The 15,329-nt window shown below is 32.6% G+C and overlaps 2 protein-coding genes across 2 annotated transcripts; one reads left to right on the top strand and one right to left on the bottom strand.

The window, feature by feature from the left end:
- The first annotated feature begins 1,176 nt into the window (after positions 1–1,176).
- On the top strand, positions 1,177–4,880 carry LOC102620935 (carbamoyl-phosphate synthase small chain, chloroplastic). Its single transcript, XM_006464504.4, has 10 exons — positions 1,177–1,490; positions 1,653–1,785; positions 2,572–2,660; positions 2,742–2,802; positions 2,909–2,976; positions 3,086–3,214; positions 3,300–3,409; positions 3,501–3,848; positions 4,138–4,303; positions 4,595–4,880. The coding sequence occupies exons 1-10, from the start codon at positions 1,352–1,354 to the stop codon at positions 4,642–4,644; spliced, it is 1,293 nt and encodes a 430-aa protein (XP_006464567.1). The 5' UTR covers positions 1,177–1,351; the 3' UTR covers positions 4,645–4,880.
- Positions 4,881–8,954: 4,074 nt separating this feature from the next.
- Positions 8,955–11,795, bottom strand: LOC102577980 (actin-7). The gene is made up of 5 exons (XM_006464503.4): positions 11,629–11,795; positions 10,810–10,880; positions 10,304–10,697; positions 9,589–10,202; positions 8,955–9,495 (listed from the first exon to the last, which is right to left on the bottom strand). The coding sequence occupies exons 2-5, from the start codon at positions 10,867–10,869 to the stop codon at positions 9,430–9,432; spliced, it is 1,134 nt and encodes a 377-aa protein (XP_006464566.1). The 5' UTR covers positions 10,870–10,880; positions 11,629–11,795; the 3' UTR covers positions 8,955–9,429.
- Between the last annotated feature and the right edge of the window lie 3,534 nt (positions 11,796–15,329).

Below are 15,329 nucleotides of genomic sequence, written 5' to 3'. Positions count from 1 at the left end.
CATTGATCTTAAAAATGGGCGCCTTCTTTGGGCAGCCATTTGCTTTGTCTACATTCCTGTTGTGCTCATTAAGGAGTGGGGTTCCTTAATCGATTTTAATTAGTTGAAAGAAAATATATCAGAAGAATGGACTCACCTGTGTTGCAACCGTTGCAACATACGACTACTTTTGTCATTTTGTAGTTTGATTACACCACACCACCTTGTATTTTCTGTAAAATTAAATAGGTACTAAAAGTTACAAATTTTTACATATAAATCCTTTTTTGATAAAATAGCATTTGAAAAGAATTTTAATGATGGTTATTATTTATCATTAATATCATTATTATTATCTAATATTATTGCTATTAAATTTTATTATTTTATTTATATTAATTATCATTATTTATTATTATTACTATCATTAATGTCATTAATAATAATAATATTCTTATTATTCAAATTTATTACTTTTATTATTTTAATTGTTATTATACTGTAATCAAATCATTATTATTAATATTAATATTATTGTTATTATTAAAATATATTTAACTTTATTATTTTAATTATTATCATTATTAATATTATTATTGCCGTTACTTTTATTGTTGTTGTTGTTGCTGTTATTATTATTATAATTAATTAATTTTTTGTCTTTATTGTTATTATTATTTTAATTATAATATATACAAATAATATTTAGGACATAATTGACAAAGGACATTTTCGTCTATTCTGATTCTAAAATAAAGAAAATGTTATTAATTGTGATTTCAATTTCTAAAGTTCAAGTAAAATAATTTATTCTGATTCAAGTTCCTTATTATGATTCCAGTTCATTTCTATTTATGTTTAGTAAATGCACAATTAAAGTGTGTTTGGAACATAGTATTATCTAGTATTATACTATTAGAGTCAGCTTTTAAAACTTAAATTAGATTCACAACGATGTGAGAGGAAAGAGGGGTTTCTTTGTTTACTTATAATTGGAAACATTGTTTATTTAGAAAAGAGTATTTTCGGTATTATAATTGAAAAAGGGGAGCCCCTATGTTACAATTAATGTAACATAAACACTCAACAACAACCACACAAATAATGGGCCCACACAATTTGTGTGGTTGTTGTTGAGTGTGTATGTTACATTAATTGTAACATAGCATTTGCCTTGAAAAAGGGGTGTCGAGAGGATTTCTTTTCGGAGGGCTCCCAATGGCTTCAACCCCTAAAATAAAATACATATGCCCACGTGTGTCGCTCCCTTGACGACACTAAAAACCTAGCCAAAGTGATTAAGAACTTGCTCTGCAACTTAAAGAGCGACCAATAACAAAACCCCATAGAAGAAGGGAAAGCTAATTTAATAATGGCGACGCAAGGCTTAAACTTTGCTCTTAACAATCCGTCGACTTTCTTTGCTCCGAATAAGCCACCAAGGCATTCTAAATTCAGAATTGTCACCATCAAATGCTCTGCTCCCCACTCTTCCAAGGGCGCCGCCACTGGTAATGCTATAAACCCTTTGCCTTGTTTCAATAAATATATATTTGTACTATGCTTGAAAAATGAATAAAAAATGGACCCAGAAATGAAATTGAGCTGGAAGGCATTAGGCTCGAGTCGTTTGTTTATTTGGGTGTTAAAATTAGTGTCTGCTTATTAATTAGGTTTGGTGGAAAGGCCGTGGAATGTTGCGAATGCTAGACTTGTGCTTGAAGATGGTTCGATTTGGAGGGCTAAATCGTTTGGTGCTTCAGGGACCCAAGTTGGTGAAGTTGTTTTCAATACATCTTTGACTGGGTGAGATTATTTTTTATTTTTACTTTATTTGCTGGGTTTAATTAACTTCTATTGTTTGTCGCTGAAGTGGTTTGAGGCTGTGTAAAAAAATTATTTGAAAATGTTTTTTTGCAGCAAATTATTCAACCCATTTTGAATACACTTTTCTTCTTTAGCTTTGGTGGAAATTTTTCTTTTTTCTTATTCAGGAGTTTGTAAATTTGATAACTTGGGGAAAGTCTAAGAAGCAATTTAAGAGTCTGGAATTATGGCACATTTGGTACTTGTTATTATCATACTATATTAAACAGTTAAAGAGAGTGTCACAACAGTATGGTACTTTGGTTGTGTCTAGATTTTCTGAATATGACATCATATTAGGTGTTAGTAAGAAGCCGTAGTTGGCAGGATTTCTTATGAATTAACAGGGTACCTGATTTGTGGTGCTGTCATGCCATTATTTTGTCCCTTTTGATCGGTCCTATGTCATAGATTTAGCGCCTGTCAATATAGGAGCTTTTGATTCTTGTGATATGGAATTACACTAGTTGATTGAGAGCTTTCGCTGTTAGGTTATGTTATAAGTCAGTAGCTCAATGAATGCCATATTTACTGGTTAACAACAGTTTGTTTCTGGTTGGTAATGGATCCATTTACAGTGAAAATATTTGTCCAATGGCAGAAAAATTTAATATCTTCACCAAAGAGAATATGAAAATTAACATGGTTAACTTCCAGAAGAGTTGACGAGCTCTAGAAATTCATGCGTAGAGTCTGATTCGTTGTTGCTGTTTGCTTATTTTGCAGGTATCAGGAAATTCTGACAGACCCTAGTTATGCTGGTCAGTTTGTTCTGATGACAAACCCACATATTGGAAACACTGGTGTAAATTTTGGTAGGCGATGTTTATGGTTATATAAACTTGCACACTCCTACTGTTGTACATCTTAATTTAATGTGATACTGTCTCTTCCAGATGATGAAGAATCAAGACAGTGCTTCCTTGCTGGTCTAGTGATAAGAAGTTTAAGTATAGGGTAAGCTGTCCTTCTTTAGTGTTGCTCTTTGAATATGCATGCTTGCTACTATCCCTAATAAGCATTAGTTATATGTTGATCTACGTTTCTAAATAAACGTTTTCAGTACTTCAAACTGGAGATGTGCAGAAACACTTGGCAATTATTTAGCAGAAAGGAATATCATGGGAATTTGTAAGCTAAATTTTGTGCCCTTAATCACCTAGATGGTTTGTTGACATTGCTCTTTGGGAAACAACCACTGACCTATGTTTGATTTCGGCACTCTTGCATTATGCAATAGCTGATGTTGACACACGTGCAATCACCCGAAGGTTAAGGCAAGATGGAAGCCTTATTGGTGTATTAAGCACTGAGGAATCTAAATCAGATCAGGAACTTCTAGAGATGTCTCGTTCATGGGACATTGTAGGTATGTATATGTTGCAATTAATGGATAGAATTCTTTAATGTTGCAGGATATAAGCAATCATGAGTTTCCATTTTCTGTTTTGCAGGTATTGATTTAATTAGTGATGTTTCAGGCAAGGAACCTTTTGAATGGGTTGAGAGCACAAAACCAGATTGGGATTTTAACACCCATGAGAGAAACAGCAAAACTTACCGTGTTAGTATTGTTTTTCAAAGTTTGTGTTTGAAAAATAAAAATATTGGATTGCTAGAATTCACTCTCACAATTCTTTCCTTCTGAATTAAAGGTTATTGCATATGATTTTGGGATCAAGCATAATATACTGAGACGTTTAGCATCGTATGGCTGTCAAATCATTGTCGTTCCTTCAACATGGCCGGCATCAGAAACTTTGAAGTTGAAGCCAGATGGAGTTCTTTTCAGTAATGGCCCTGGAGACCCATCTGCAGTTCCATATGCTGTTGCAATAGTTAAGGAATTACTAGGAAAGGTTCCTGTTTTTGGAATTTGTATGGGCCATCAGTTACTTGGTCAGGCTTTGGGTGGTAAAACCTTTAAAATGAAGTTTGGTCATCATGGAGGAAATCATCCTGTTCATAACATTCAAAATGGCCGGGTAGAGATTAGTGCTCAGGTGTGTTTAGACGAACTTGATTATATGCTAATGGCCTGATTTCTAGAAATTTCCATTTACAGCACAAGTTTTTATTTGGAAAAATTTAGTGGAAGATATCCTATTCTTGGGATATTAAACTTGTAGAAATGAATCAGATAACGTAGTGCTTCTTTTTCTGCTAAAGTTGTTACAGTTCAAAACTTTGGATTTAACTTTCATTAATTGGGTGCTAGTTTGAAAATTTTCTATAATTTATTTTCCCCTTTTTAGTTTGCTCATTTATACACCTTAATTTTATATTTTGCAGAATCATAACTATGCAGTTGACCCTGCTACACTTCCAAAAGGTGTGGAAGTGACTCATATCAATCTTAATGACGGTACCTGTGCCGGTCTTGCTTATCCAGCACTAAATGTCATGTCCCTCCAATACCACCCTGAAGCATCCCCAGGACCTCATGATTCAGACTGCGGTAATGCATTTTTTGATACCATCTATTTTTTTGCATATAATTTAGTTTTCAGAAATTCTTTTTGAAACACACCCCACTTTTCGGTGTTCGAGCATTTTCATAAAGATTGATATGACTTATGAGACACTTCCACACCTTTGTTAATGAACAAAAGACTATTTTCATAATGGGTGGAAAGTGTATAATTTGAGGTCTCCCCTCTTGATTATGCTTCTATTGTTCATTAACAATTTTCTATTATGTTGCATAAAATTCTCCGTGCCAGCATATTGACTTGTGTTCTTGCTGCAGTTTTTAGGGATTTCGTAGAGCTGATGAAGTCCGTGAAGTACCGTGCTTGAGCAAAAGCTACACCAGAATTTGTTAATGATTGTTGAAGTTTGGCGTAATATTGTCGCTGGAAATGGTACGCTGAGTTTTCTTATTTGAGTTCGGGATGGGCTAATTTTGTTACTTGTAGTGTGAACAATATTGTTGGTAGTTTATAAACTTATGCTACACTTTATAAGTTGTCCTTAATAATTTATTACCGCCTTAATGTTAATGTCCTCTATGTTGCTTAGCATGTTTTTGATCAGCGGTCTCATCCAAACATTATGAAATCAATTTCATTCATGTAGCACATCTCTGTTCAAATTCAACGAAAATCATCATTGAGTATTTGACAAATCATCTCTAGAACAAAGCTGAATCCCAAGTAGAAGCACTCACAAACAATACAATGAAAATTCAAAACTAACATTTACTCATTCGGAGGGTCGTTCTTCAAGAACTCATCTACGGTTAAAGGAAAGTCCAAGCTGCCACCGAAAGTACAATCACAATCACTACTACTACTTCTCAAAAAGTACTTAATCCACCTCACCATTCGCTCCACTTCCTTCTCACACGTTGGCCCCTTAACCCCAACAATCCTCTCATAAAATTCCCCCCTCGCACTCACACTTACAACACTTACAAAAACTATCCCTTTCTTTATGTTCTTGAAAATGATGTTTGAGACCCAGCTGCTGCATTAACTTTTGGACATCATCAATATTGTTAGTTTCTTGATCATGGGCTGTCTTCAAAAGATCCACTTGAGGTGGGTTTTGTTGGGTTTTGCCGAAACTGTGGAGGCACAGCAGAAAAGCTTGTGGGGGCTCACTGTTACTGCTTTCTTGAAGATATGTTCAGTTGGTTTGTTCAAAGTGGATGTAATGGGGAGCTTATAAGATTGAACAGTTGATGTAAACTTGTAAGTGATTGGCGCTCAACTTTCAATCTTTTTTCAACCTGGTTAAGCGAGGAGAAACGGCTGCATATTATTATCCCTCTGTCCTCCATTTTTTAACTGTGAAAAAACGGTATTTAAAATACAAGTAGCTTTTATTATCTTCTTATATGGCCCTATTCGGAATGTGATTTATGGGCCTATTTGCAAAGTCTTTGCCACAAGTGTCGCAGACCCAATTGACCATCTAATGATAAATCAACCATCAAAATTATTTTTCAAAAAATCGTTGAGTTAGTGACTACGGTATTTTATGGTATCGTCAGTAAGTGGTTGAATTTTATTGAATTTTATTAATTTTATGATCTTCTGACAGTATTCAAATTGTAGGAAGCCGTGTGATTATGACACTATAATCAAACTTTTAAAAATATTAATTTCATAATTTTCTGCCAGTGCTCAAATTATAGGATACAATACGATACGATCATGACACTATAATCAGACCTTTAAAAAACTAACTTTATAATGATGAATGAACAAGAAAATTTTAAACATTTTAATTGACTATGGTTATATTTCTCTAAAATGATAATGTCTAAGAAGATGTTTTACATTCCTTCTAAACGTCCACCAAACCCTAAATGCAAGAGTTTGCTAATGCAAAGAGTTGCCAAAATTTTATTTCATAAACGCGTTTGCATTATATTTAAGAACAAGGGGGTGGGGCGTGGATGAACTCAAATAATAACTAGTTATCAGCAATAGACCATTAATTGCTTTTCTTTAAATGTTTTCTTCTGTTATACTTTTTTTGGAATGGAATGTTGGAGGAGGTTGGAAGTTGGAAAAACAGATGCTGGCCATGTGCATTAACATCATGATTAGTGTTACTTTAACACCCACAAAATTAGAGGAAGCAAACTTTCATAATTACAGAAATATTCCTACTCACATGTTCTTTTAATCCCTTTTTCCAAGATAAATTACTTAAACTCAAAAACATAAACAAAGCACCGCAATTACAGTTGTCTCTTATAAATCAAGCAAATTATTTCCCCAAATTAGAACTTACTCCATCCCAAATTATTAAAAAAAAAAAATCTTAATCTCCAGCGTGTCGGTGTAGTAGATAGATTAGCCAAACTATTGGGTTTTCCATTTTTTTATTAAATGAAAAAATGGTCTAAAATATAAAATCCATAGAAAATAGGCTTTCTCCAAAATTTTCATCTCTTGGAATAATAGAAAAACAATTGCTTTGCTAATAACACAACTCACGTGCCACAAAGAAAAGGGATATGAAAATTTTATTTTAGTTATTAAAAATTATGTGCTTTTTTTTTTTCATTTAGTGTTTTGTTGATTTAATTATTTGTAATATATAGTAGTTTTACCTTTTCAAAATGAATTTTATGTAACTTTTTTTTTTCAACCACACACTTCACATTTTAATACCTACCACTGATTCAATATGTATGCATGAGCGAAATAATAAATTAAAGTTGTACAGCAATCTTTTTCATCCATTCTTTTCTTTTATTTCAACTCTAACTTGATTATGCTTCCAAATTCAAAATTAATGAAACACATATGGAAATAACATTGAAATATTAGAGGAAATTAAATGAATTTTTAAAAATTTTCAATAGTTTTCATAATATATTATGTATCTTCCAAAAGGTACTAAAACACCGAGAGCGGCTTTCATTCATTTTGTTTTTTTATTAGTACCGTTTTCATTATTTATCATTCATTTCAATTAATTTATAATTTCTTAATTCCTATACTGAAGTTGCTCTTTCCATCTTTTCATTTGATGTTATTTTGATTTTTATACTGTCATTTCAATCTTTCTAAAATCAATTCAAACAAATGAGGGGTTTTGGTCAGTGACTGCTGGAGAATCTTCTAGTAAGGTAATTGGCAACTAAGGACTAGTGGTGCGATAGCATGAGGTAGTGATGGCGGCGATGGAAAGCAACTAAGTGAAAACGATGGTGGAAGGTGGCTAAGGTTTTTGAAATTATATTTGTTTTTTAATTATTTTTTTATTATTTAATAAAGATAATTGTGGAAATAATTGAGGTTGATTAAAGAGTAGGACTGGTGAGAGAAATATAAGGGTCAAATATAACAACTTAGCAATTAAAATGTAAATTTTAGATTTTAACCACACTTATATTTATAAGTTTGTTTTTTAAGTTGGGTTGAATGGCTTCACTATTTTTAGAATTCGCATTATAAAATATCATGTCCACAAAGTGAAATAATGGAAAATGATAGTTTAATCAAATTTAAAAGTAGAGCCTCAGATTCTAAAAAAATAAAAATAAAAATAACACAAATCATTTTTTTTTAACTATTACAGTCTTTGACTATATGAATTAAAAAAAAAAATTGATTTCAAAGTCTTATAATAAAATAAATATTTTCTGCTTAGCGAAGGCTACCCACTTCAATTGTGCCAACTGAACGAAAGTTCTCTGTTCGGAAGACGACATAAAGCCTTACAGGTAGGTGTTTACAGGAATAACTTACAGGTCCTATTGGACCTGCCTTATTTTTTAAAGTTATGACTTCACTGCCTTAGAACTGGAATCAACTAAATTCCAGTTTGATCATTATCACATGTCAGGTTTGGTAGGCTCACGTGCACCGGGGAAGTAGATTAGCCAAATCAACGAATTTCATATTTTATTTAATGAAAGTATGATTTAAAAGATAAAATACATTTAAAAATATGGCTTTTTCTAAAAAAATTTCATCTCTTGCAACAGGGCAGATCAACAGTTTGCTACGGTCCCAAGGCAAACAACCCAACTCGCGCGCCACAGAAAGGGTATATTCCATTACTTTTCAGCCATTAAAATAAGAAAAGGGCAGCTCTCACTCTCAATAAAGCGTAACTTTCAAAGATCATCAAAAGAGGAAAAAGAGACCCCTTCAATGTTCCATTTTCAAAAGGTATAAGTTGATACGGACATGACATTAACTCTGTTGGACATCTTAATCAAAACTTAGATCCTAAGAATATACCAAATAGAAAGCCAAGTCCTCATCTTCTATAAATTTCCTTCCCCAGCTCTTAAAACAACTAGAAAACTATTACAAATTGAATTTCACAGATCTAAGCGGCAGCAAACCAAACCTTTTCCATTGTGGCACCCCACGCTGTCACCATCGTAGAGAAAATGCATGGAAAATATTTGCAAACTTTTGACTAACTAGCACAGATAGAATTGCGCTTAGCTTGCAATCTAATCTGAATACAAGAATCAAGAACACAAACAAATTTGAAAAATACGTTATACTGATCGTACGATCACATGATCCCACAAATTTGAAAAATGCAAACAAATAGGACATTCATGCTTGCTCGCGTCAAGTTGCTAATACAGTACATTCGATAATTTGAAATAAGACATTGATTCATCATTGAAAGCTCTCAAACAAGTATTAAATATATTTTAATAACCAAATTTATGACTGCAAGCTGACACTAATTAAAGTTTTCTCATACAATAGCTATTAACATTAATGTTCCTTTTGAGAGGGGGAGAAAAAAAACCTTCAAATATGAAAATTTAGAAAATGAAATAGAAAAGCATCACAACCACTCTTCATCTCCAGCTACAAACATCCTACTTTAAAAAAAAAAAAGGAAAAAAAAGAAAAAAGACTTGGTTGAACACCAGATGAATGCAAGGCAAGGAAGACGGTTGAGTACAGAAATAAGCCCCCCTCAAACGCTGTAAGAAGCTTGTATAATAACATCAATATCGAGATATGCCTCCTTCAATGGCCCCAACCTTAGCACTTCTCCATGTCAACCAACTTGAGTTCGCGAAACGAGACACAAAAAACCAACTAAATGGAAAAAAAGAACTCACCCATCAAGCACTTAAAGAACTTAGAAGCATTTCCTGTGGACAATGGATGGACCAGACTCATCATACTCGCCCTTTGAGATCCACATCTGTTAAGGATACAATGAATTTTGTCAAGACTTTGAAGAAGTGTAAATAAAACAGGAATGCCAACAGAAATTGAATGGTAATTAATTTCTCACCTGCTGGAAGGTGCTGAGGGATGCAAGGATTGATCCTCCAATCCAAACACTGTATTTTCTCTCTGGTGGAGCCACGACCTTGATCTTCATGCTGCTTGGAGCAAGTGCTGTGATTTCCTTGCTCATACGGTCGGCAATACCGGGGAACATAGTTGAACCCCCACTGAGAACAATGTTACCATACAGATCCTTTCTAATATCCACATCACACTTCATGATGGAGTTGTAGGTAGTCTCATGAATACCAGCAGCTTCCATTCCGATGAGAGATGGCTGGAACAGAACTTCTGGGCAACGGAATCTTTCAGCTCCAATGGTGATGATCTGGCCATCAGGCAGCTCATAGTTCTTCTCAACAGATGAGCTGCTCTTGGCAGTCTCAAGTTCTTGCTCATAGTCTAGGGCAACATAAGCAAGCTTCTCCTTCATGTCACGGACAATTTCCCGTTCGGCTGTGGTGGTAAACATGTAACCTCTCTCAGTAAGAATCTTCATCAATGCATCAGTGAGATCACGACCAGCCAAGTCCAAACGAAGAATGGCATGAGGAAGGGCATATCCCTCATAAATTGGTACAGTATGAGACACACCATCACCAGAATCCAGCACAATACCTGTTCAAATAAGAAGCCAATTCAGTATCAATTCAGTCACAACTATTAAGAAAACAGCAAGGAAAAAGAAAAATCAGATTACAGTCATGGTTTATACTAACCAGTTGTACGACCACTGGCATAAAGAGATAGAACAGCCTGGATGGCAACGTACATGGCTGGCACATTGAAAGTTTCAAACATAATTTGGGTCATCTTCTCTCTGTTGGCCTTGGGGTTAAGAGGTGCCTCAGTGAGAAGCACTGGGTGCTCTTCAGGAGCAACACGAAGCTCGTTGTAGAAGGTATGATGCCAGATCTTTTCCATATCATCCCAGTTGCTTACAATACCGTGCTCAATTGGGTATTTCAAAGTAAGAATACCTCTTTTCGATTGGGCCTCATCACCAACATAGGCATCCTTCTGCCCCATTCCAACCATGACTCCAGTGTGTCGAGGCCTACCAACAATACTAGGGAATACTGCCCTTGGAGCATCATCTCCAGCAAATCCAGCCTGCAATATTGACAAATAAATGAGGTTAGGTAAACTCTTAACACGAGTACCAACAAATAACAGAACAGCTCATAACAGGCACCAGTGAATAAGCATGAAAAAAACAACTAACCTTCACCATTCCAGTTCCATTGTCACAAACAAGGGGTTGAATATCCTCAGCATCGGCCATTTTTTATAAAACTGCAAAAGATACACCAAGCAAATTAAAACATTTCACATCATACCGATCTCTAGCATCTAAACTTTCATGTGCTTAATCTGTATCAAGTAGAAAAACATTCACTTCAACAGGAAACAAAATTTGAGCAATTAATTAGCATTCCACTCAATCTTATTCTGGTATATATGAGTTTTCTTATAAAACTCATCAAAAATGCATGTAGTTAATCAAGTTTTAACAACAATTTATTAATAACTAATAGTCAAAAGAAGCAATTTTCTCTCTCAAACAAAAAAAAAAAAAATCGAGCTTCTATTAAAGAAAGTCTCTTTCAACAGATCTGATCACTCAGATTATCCAAAATCACAGATCCATAAAAAATCAACCCAGATCAAACAATCAAATCAATTAAATCTCATCATCAATCACTCAAATCAATCAAATCACAATATATAATCCAGATTCACTTCATATGCAACAATCAACCATACTGAACTCTAGATCTCAGCTCTAACACCTCAAATCAGCCGTTGAACCCTAGATCGGCCACAAATCAACCTCAGTCTAGCTCAAAAAACGGCGCCGTCTAACATACGAAAACTAGACACGCAACTAAACAGCCTTCTTTATCGAATAAAACATGCAGATCGATGAAATCAAAAGTTTCGAACACAACGTCTTTTTTTTTTAAACATCAAATTAACAAAAAGCCAAAAAAAAAAAAACACTAAAACGAAAAAGCAAAAGTAAAGAGATCGAGAAGCTTACGTTAGATTGAAGAGACGACGAGAGAAAAATTCGAAGATGGAGTCTAGCTGAGAGTGTCGATTCTCTCTATCGCTCTGTATTTGGTACTGCCGAGAGATTAAAAATGTAGTAGTGAGAGAAGCGGAAGAGCCAAGGAATATAAATATATATCATGAGAGGAGGAGAAAAGATTTTTAAAAAAATTAAATTAAATTTAAAAATTTTTTTATAAAATTTATAAATTTAAATTCACATGAAATTTGGACCAAATTTTGGAGGAATCATTGGCACCACGAGAAAAAGATAGGCTGACCTGGCTGACAGCTTTATTCATTTTTATCTACTCATTTATTTATTTTGTCTACCTTGGGATCTTGATTGTTTTTAAATCTCAGCCGTCCGATCGGCTTGGGCGGCTGTGAAAATTTTTAACGGACTGTGAGGAATTATTAGACTCTTGTCTTTGGTTGGTGGTAACAGTAACTGTGAGCCGGTAGATGATTTGGCTAAGCCGAGCCGGGGGAACTAGTGTTTTCGGCTTGCATGGGGTTGGTACTGGGTAGTTTCCTCGATGTTTTCAAATTTCAACCGAGAGTCTTTTGGGCTTGGGCTTCGGCTTTGAAAAATAATGCGTGAAATTCTGATTTTTGTCTCTTTGTTTGATTTTATTTTAAATAAGTCCAAGAAACTAGAGAAACTATAATCTTGAGTTCCTTACAAAAACACACCTAAAATGACGATAAAAATAAATAAATAAATAAAATTTCCCAAAAGAACTTTTTTTTAACTGTGTTTTTATCAAGATTTTTTTAAGGATTAGTTTTTATATCAATGCTCTATTTTCTAAGTGAGGAGAAATATTCCCTCTTAAGTTTATTAAAAAATTATCAAGTAGGTGAGAATATTTAAATACCATCTTATTGAGATCTTTTATTGTCAATATCCCATGAAAAAAAATTGAATACTCATCTAATTCATTAAAAAATTATATTGTTATACATTGAAGAATTCTATCACTATATCTTATCCCTTTATTAAGATTGTTCTTTTTGTATTCATGATTTATATTTTGTTTTAATTGAAGGTTTTTATGCTATAAAATTTTTTAAAAAGATTAATGCGTGAAATTCTGATTTTTGTCTGTTTCTTTGGTTTTATTTCAAATAAGTCCACGAAACTGAATATTCTTTGGAGGGGAAGTTTCAGTAAGCACCCTTTAAGTCTACTATAATCATCAATTATATGAAAATATCAAAATACTAATATATGAATTAGAAGATGAGTATTCTTTTTCATATATATCTTTAGATTAAATTTATCACCTTCATTAACATATGTGCTATCCCTGTTGTTTTTACTTCTCACCAAAATTAACTACTAAATGCCATAATGCAGATTTCGCTTTCCCATGCTTTTTTATTTTATTTATTAATTTTTCTAATTATTTGACTTAATCACTTAACCATAAATAATCCTATTCTCTCTCTATCTACGTTAGTGGCATTCCAACCCAAAAATCTTATTTTTAACATAAAATTTTTTTAACACATTATTTATTTAGATGGCACACACCCCATTCTTCTTAATCTTCATTCTCTTTTAGAATAATAAACTTGAATAATATTTGAGTATTAAACTAAATTTAAGTGTCTAAAAGAATTATAATTGTTTCGAAGAAATCATCTCAAAGCAATGCTCTGATAATATCTTTCTCATTTTATTATTATTATTATTATTATTCTTTTACTCAATTTTAAAAGTACAACTGTTAAGCATTTAGTTGAAGAATACTCATATTATTCATTAAAAAAAATTAAACTATTAAATTGAAGAACTATGTATGTATCTCTTATCCTTTTTATTATGTGTTCATGATTAATCTTCTGTTATAATTGAAGTCATTGTTTCCGTTATTTTAGGGTTAAGTTTATCACCTTCATTGATACATGTGCTATTTATAGATCAACTCCAATAGTTCTGGAATTTGACAAAATAATTCCCTGTTGTTTTTACTTCTCATCAAAATTAACCACTAAAGGTCATAATGCAAATTGACAATAATACATTAAGAAAAGGAAAACAAGACACTTTATAATAAAATCTTTCTCATTATATTTATATTTTTACTTGATTTGAAAATTACATCTATTAAAGCAGTTGATAGACACTCACTACTTTTATTTATTAACCACTCATTCCATAACTATATTATTTCATTTTTCTGTAGCCGTTTGCTAGACAATATGCTAGTTTTAACAAACTTGTTTTGAAATAAAATTTACAGTATCTTAATTCTCAACACCATGCACACCTTAATTTAGAGAGCTTTTAAATAATAATCCCTCTATTTGGTCAAAAACTGAAATATGGATACATATTAATAGCTCATTATGTAATAAGTGCCTTCACTTATATATTAGAATTGACACTTGTATATCATTCTAAAAACGCCACGATTGATGATGATGATTATTATTATTATTTTTATCAGTAACATGATGGTAATTAATTTTTTTTTAATTTATGTGACAGAAATTTGAACTCCAAACTTTTCTTACTACCTAAAAATTTCACCAGTTGAATAGATTATCATATTCACTTATTTCGCATGAAATATTTGATTGCAAATATTCTTAGTCTTAGGCCCCTAAAAGATTTTTATTTTGATTGTTTTTCAATTTTTACTTGGCCGTATACTTTTTTTAATTCGAAAGGGGATGTAGTGATTCCATTGCAATTGATTATATGCACTCGTGAGTGTGGTGAGAATGAATAATTAATAAATTAGTATTTATGCTTTATGGCTCAGCTGCCTGCAAGATTCCATGTGCATACATGTGCTAAATCCACCCATGTCTTTCTACTTATATCAATGAAGTTGGAAAGTGGTTGGTCATATGTTGGCACCTAAAAAAAATAAAAATAAAAATAAATCAATTTAGGGGCACATAATTTACTAAAATTATTGAGAAAATAAAAGTCCAGTTCATTTTAGATTTTGCATTATCTTGTTTAAAGTTGTCATCTTTATGCCACGCCATAATCCAATGAATAAACACATTTTTTCCCCTTTTTTTGATCAAAGGATCATTGATCCTTAATCCTTAGTGGGAGACCATAGTTGTGTGATATGTAAACCCTTTGCTTTTTTGCGGTCTGCAAAATAATAAGGAAATTATATATTAATTATTTTAAGAAAATTCTATCCCAAAAGATGTGGCATTTATTTGCTGATTGATGAAATAATATAATTAATTCACCTAAACTTCATGAAAAATCGTCAATCACTTAATGAATGACAAGTGATCACATACCATATTGTTTGGAATGAAATTTAGGATAAAATTTTAAGTTGCCTATCCATTGTTATATTTTTAAAAGTAATTTGTTAAATGTGAATAGGACAATTATTAAAATTTTCATTTATGACAATCTTTTTTTCTATAATAGTGTCATGAAGGTTAGATTTTAATTTCCATACTCGTATGATGAGTTGTTAGCTACTTAATTAATGTAACATTTACTCTAAAAAAAAGAAAAAGAGGGGCAGTTTCTGAGATTATTGGTATTTTTCATTTTTCAACTCTAAGTTATGTCCATACCTTTCAATTTTCTGACCTCATTGCAACGAACAATTGAATCTATATATATATTGTCAACGGATTAACTAATAACAATGAATAAAGAATTAATTTAGGACCATAAAACGCAAAAGTAAATTC

Source organism: Citrus sinensis, chromosome 7 (assembly GCF_022201045.2).
Source record: "Citrus sinensis cultivar Valencia sweet orange chromosome 7, DVS_A1.0, whole genome shotgun sequence".
NCBI classification, from domain to species: Eukaryota; Viridiplantae; Streptophyta; class Magnoliopsida; order Sapindales; family Rutaceae; genus Citrus; species Citrus sinensis.
This window is presented reverse-complemented; position numbering and strand designations above follow the sequence as displayed.

Bases quoted from the DNA above. Each gene is read 5' to 3' on its own strand.
- LOC102620935 (XM_006464504.4), top strand. From the start codon at position 1,352: ATGGCGACGCAAGGCTTAAACTTTGCTCTTAACAATCCGTCGACTTTC. The intron at 2,803-2,908 runs GTAAGCTGTCCT...AAACGTTTTCAG, and splicing joins ATAAGAAGTTTAAGTATAGG to TACTTCAAACTGGAGATGTG. The intron at 3,849-4,137 runs GTGTGTTTAGAC...TATATTTTGCAG, and splicing joins GGGTAGAGATTAGTGCTCAG to AATCATAACTATGCAGTTGA.
- LOC102577980 (XM_006464503.4), bottom strand. From the start codon at position 10,869: ATGGCCGATGCTGAGGATATTCAACCCCTTGTTTGTGACAATGGAACT. The intron at 10,698-10,809 runs GTTAGTTGTTTT...TCAATATTGCAG, and splicing joins ATGGAACTGGAATGGTGAAG to GCTGGATTTGCTGGAGATGA. The intron at 10,203-10,303 runs GTTAGTATAAAC...TTATTTGAACAG, and splicing joins TGCCAGTGGTCGTACAACTG to GTATTGTGCTGGATTCTGGT.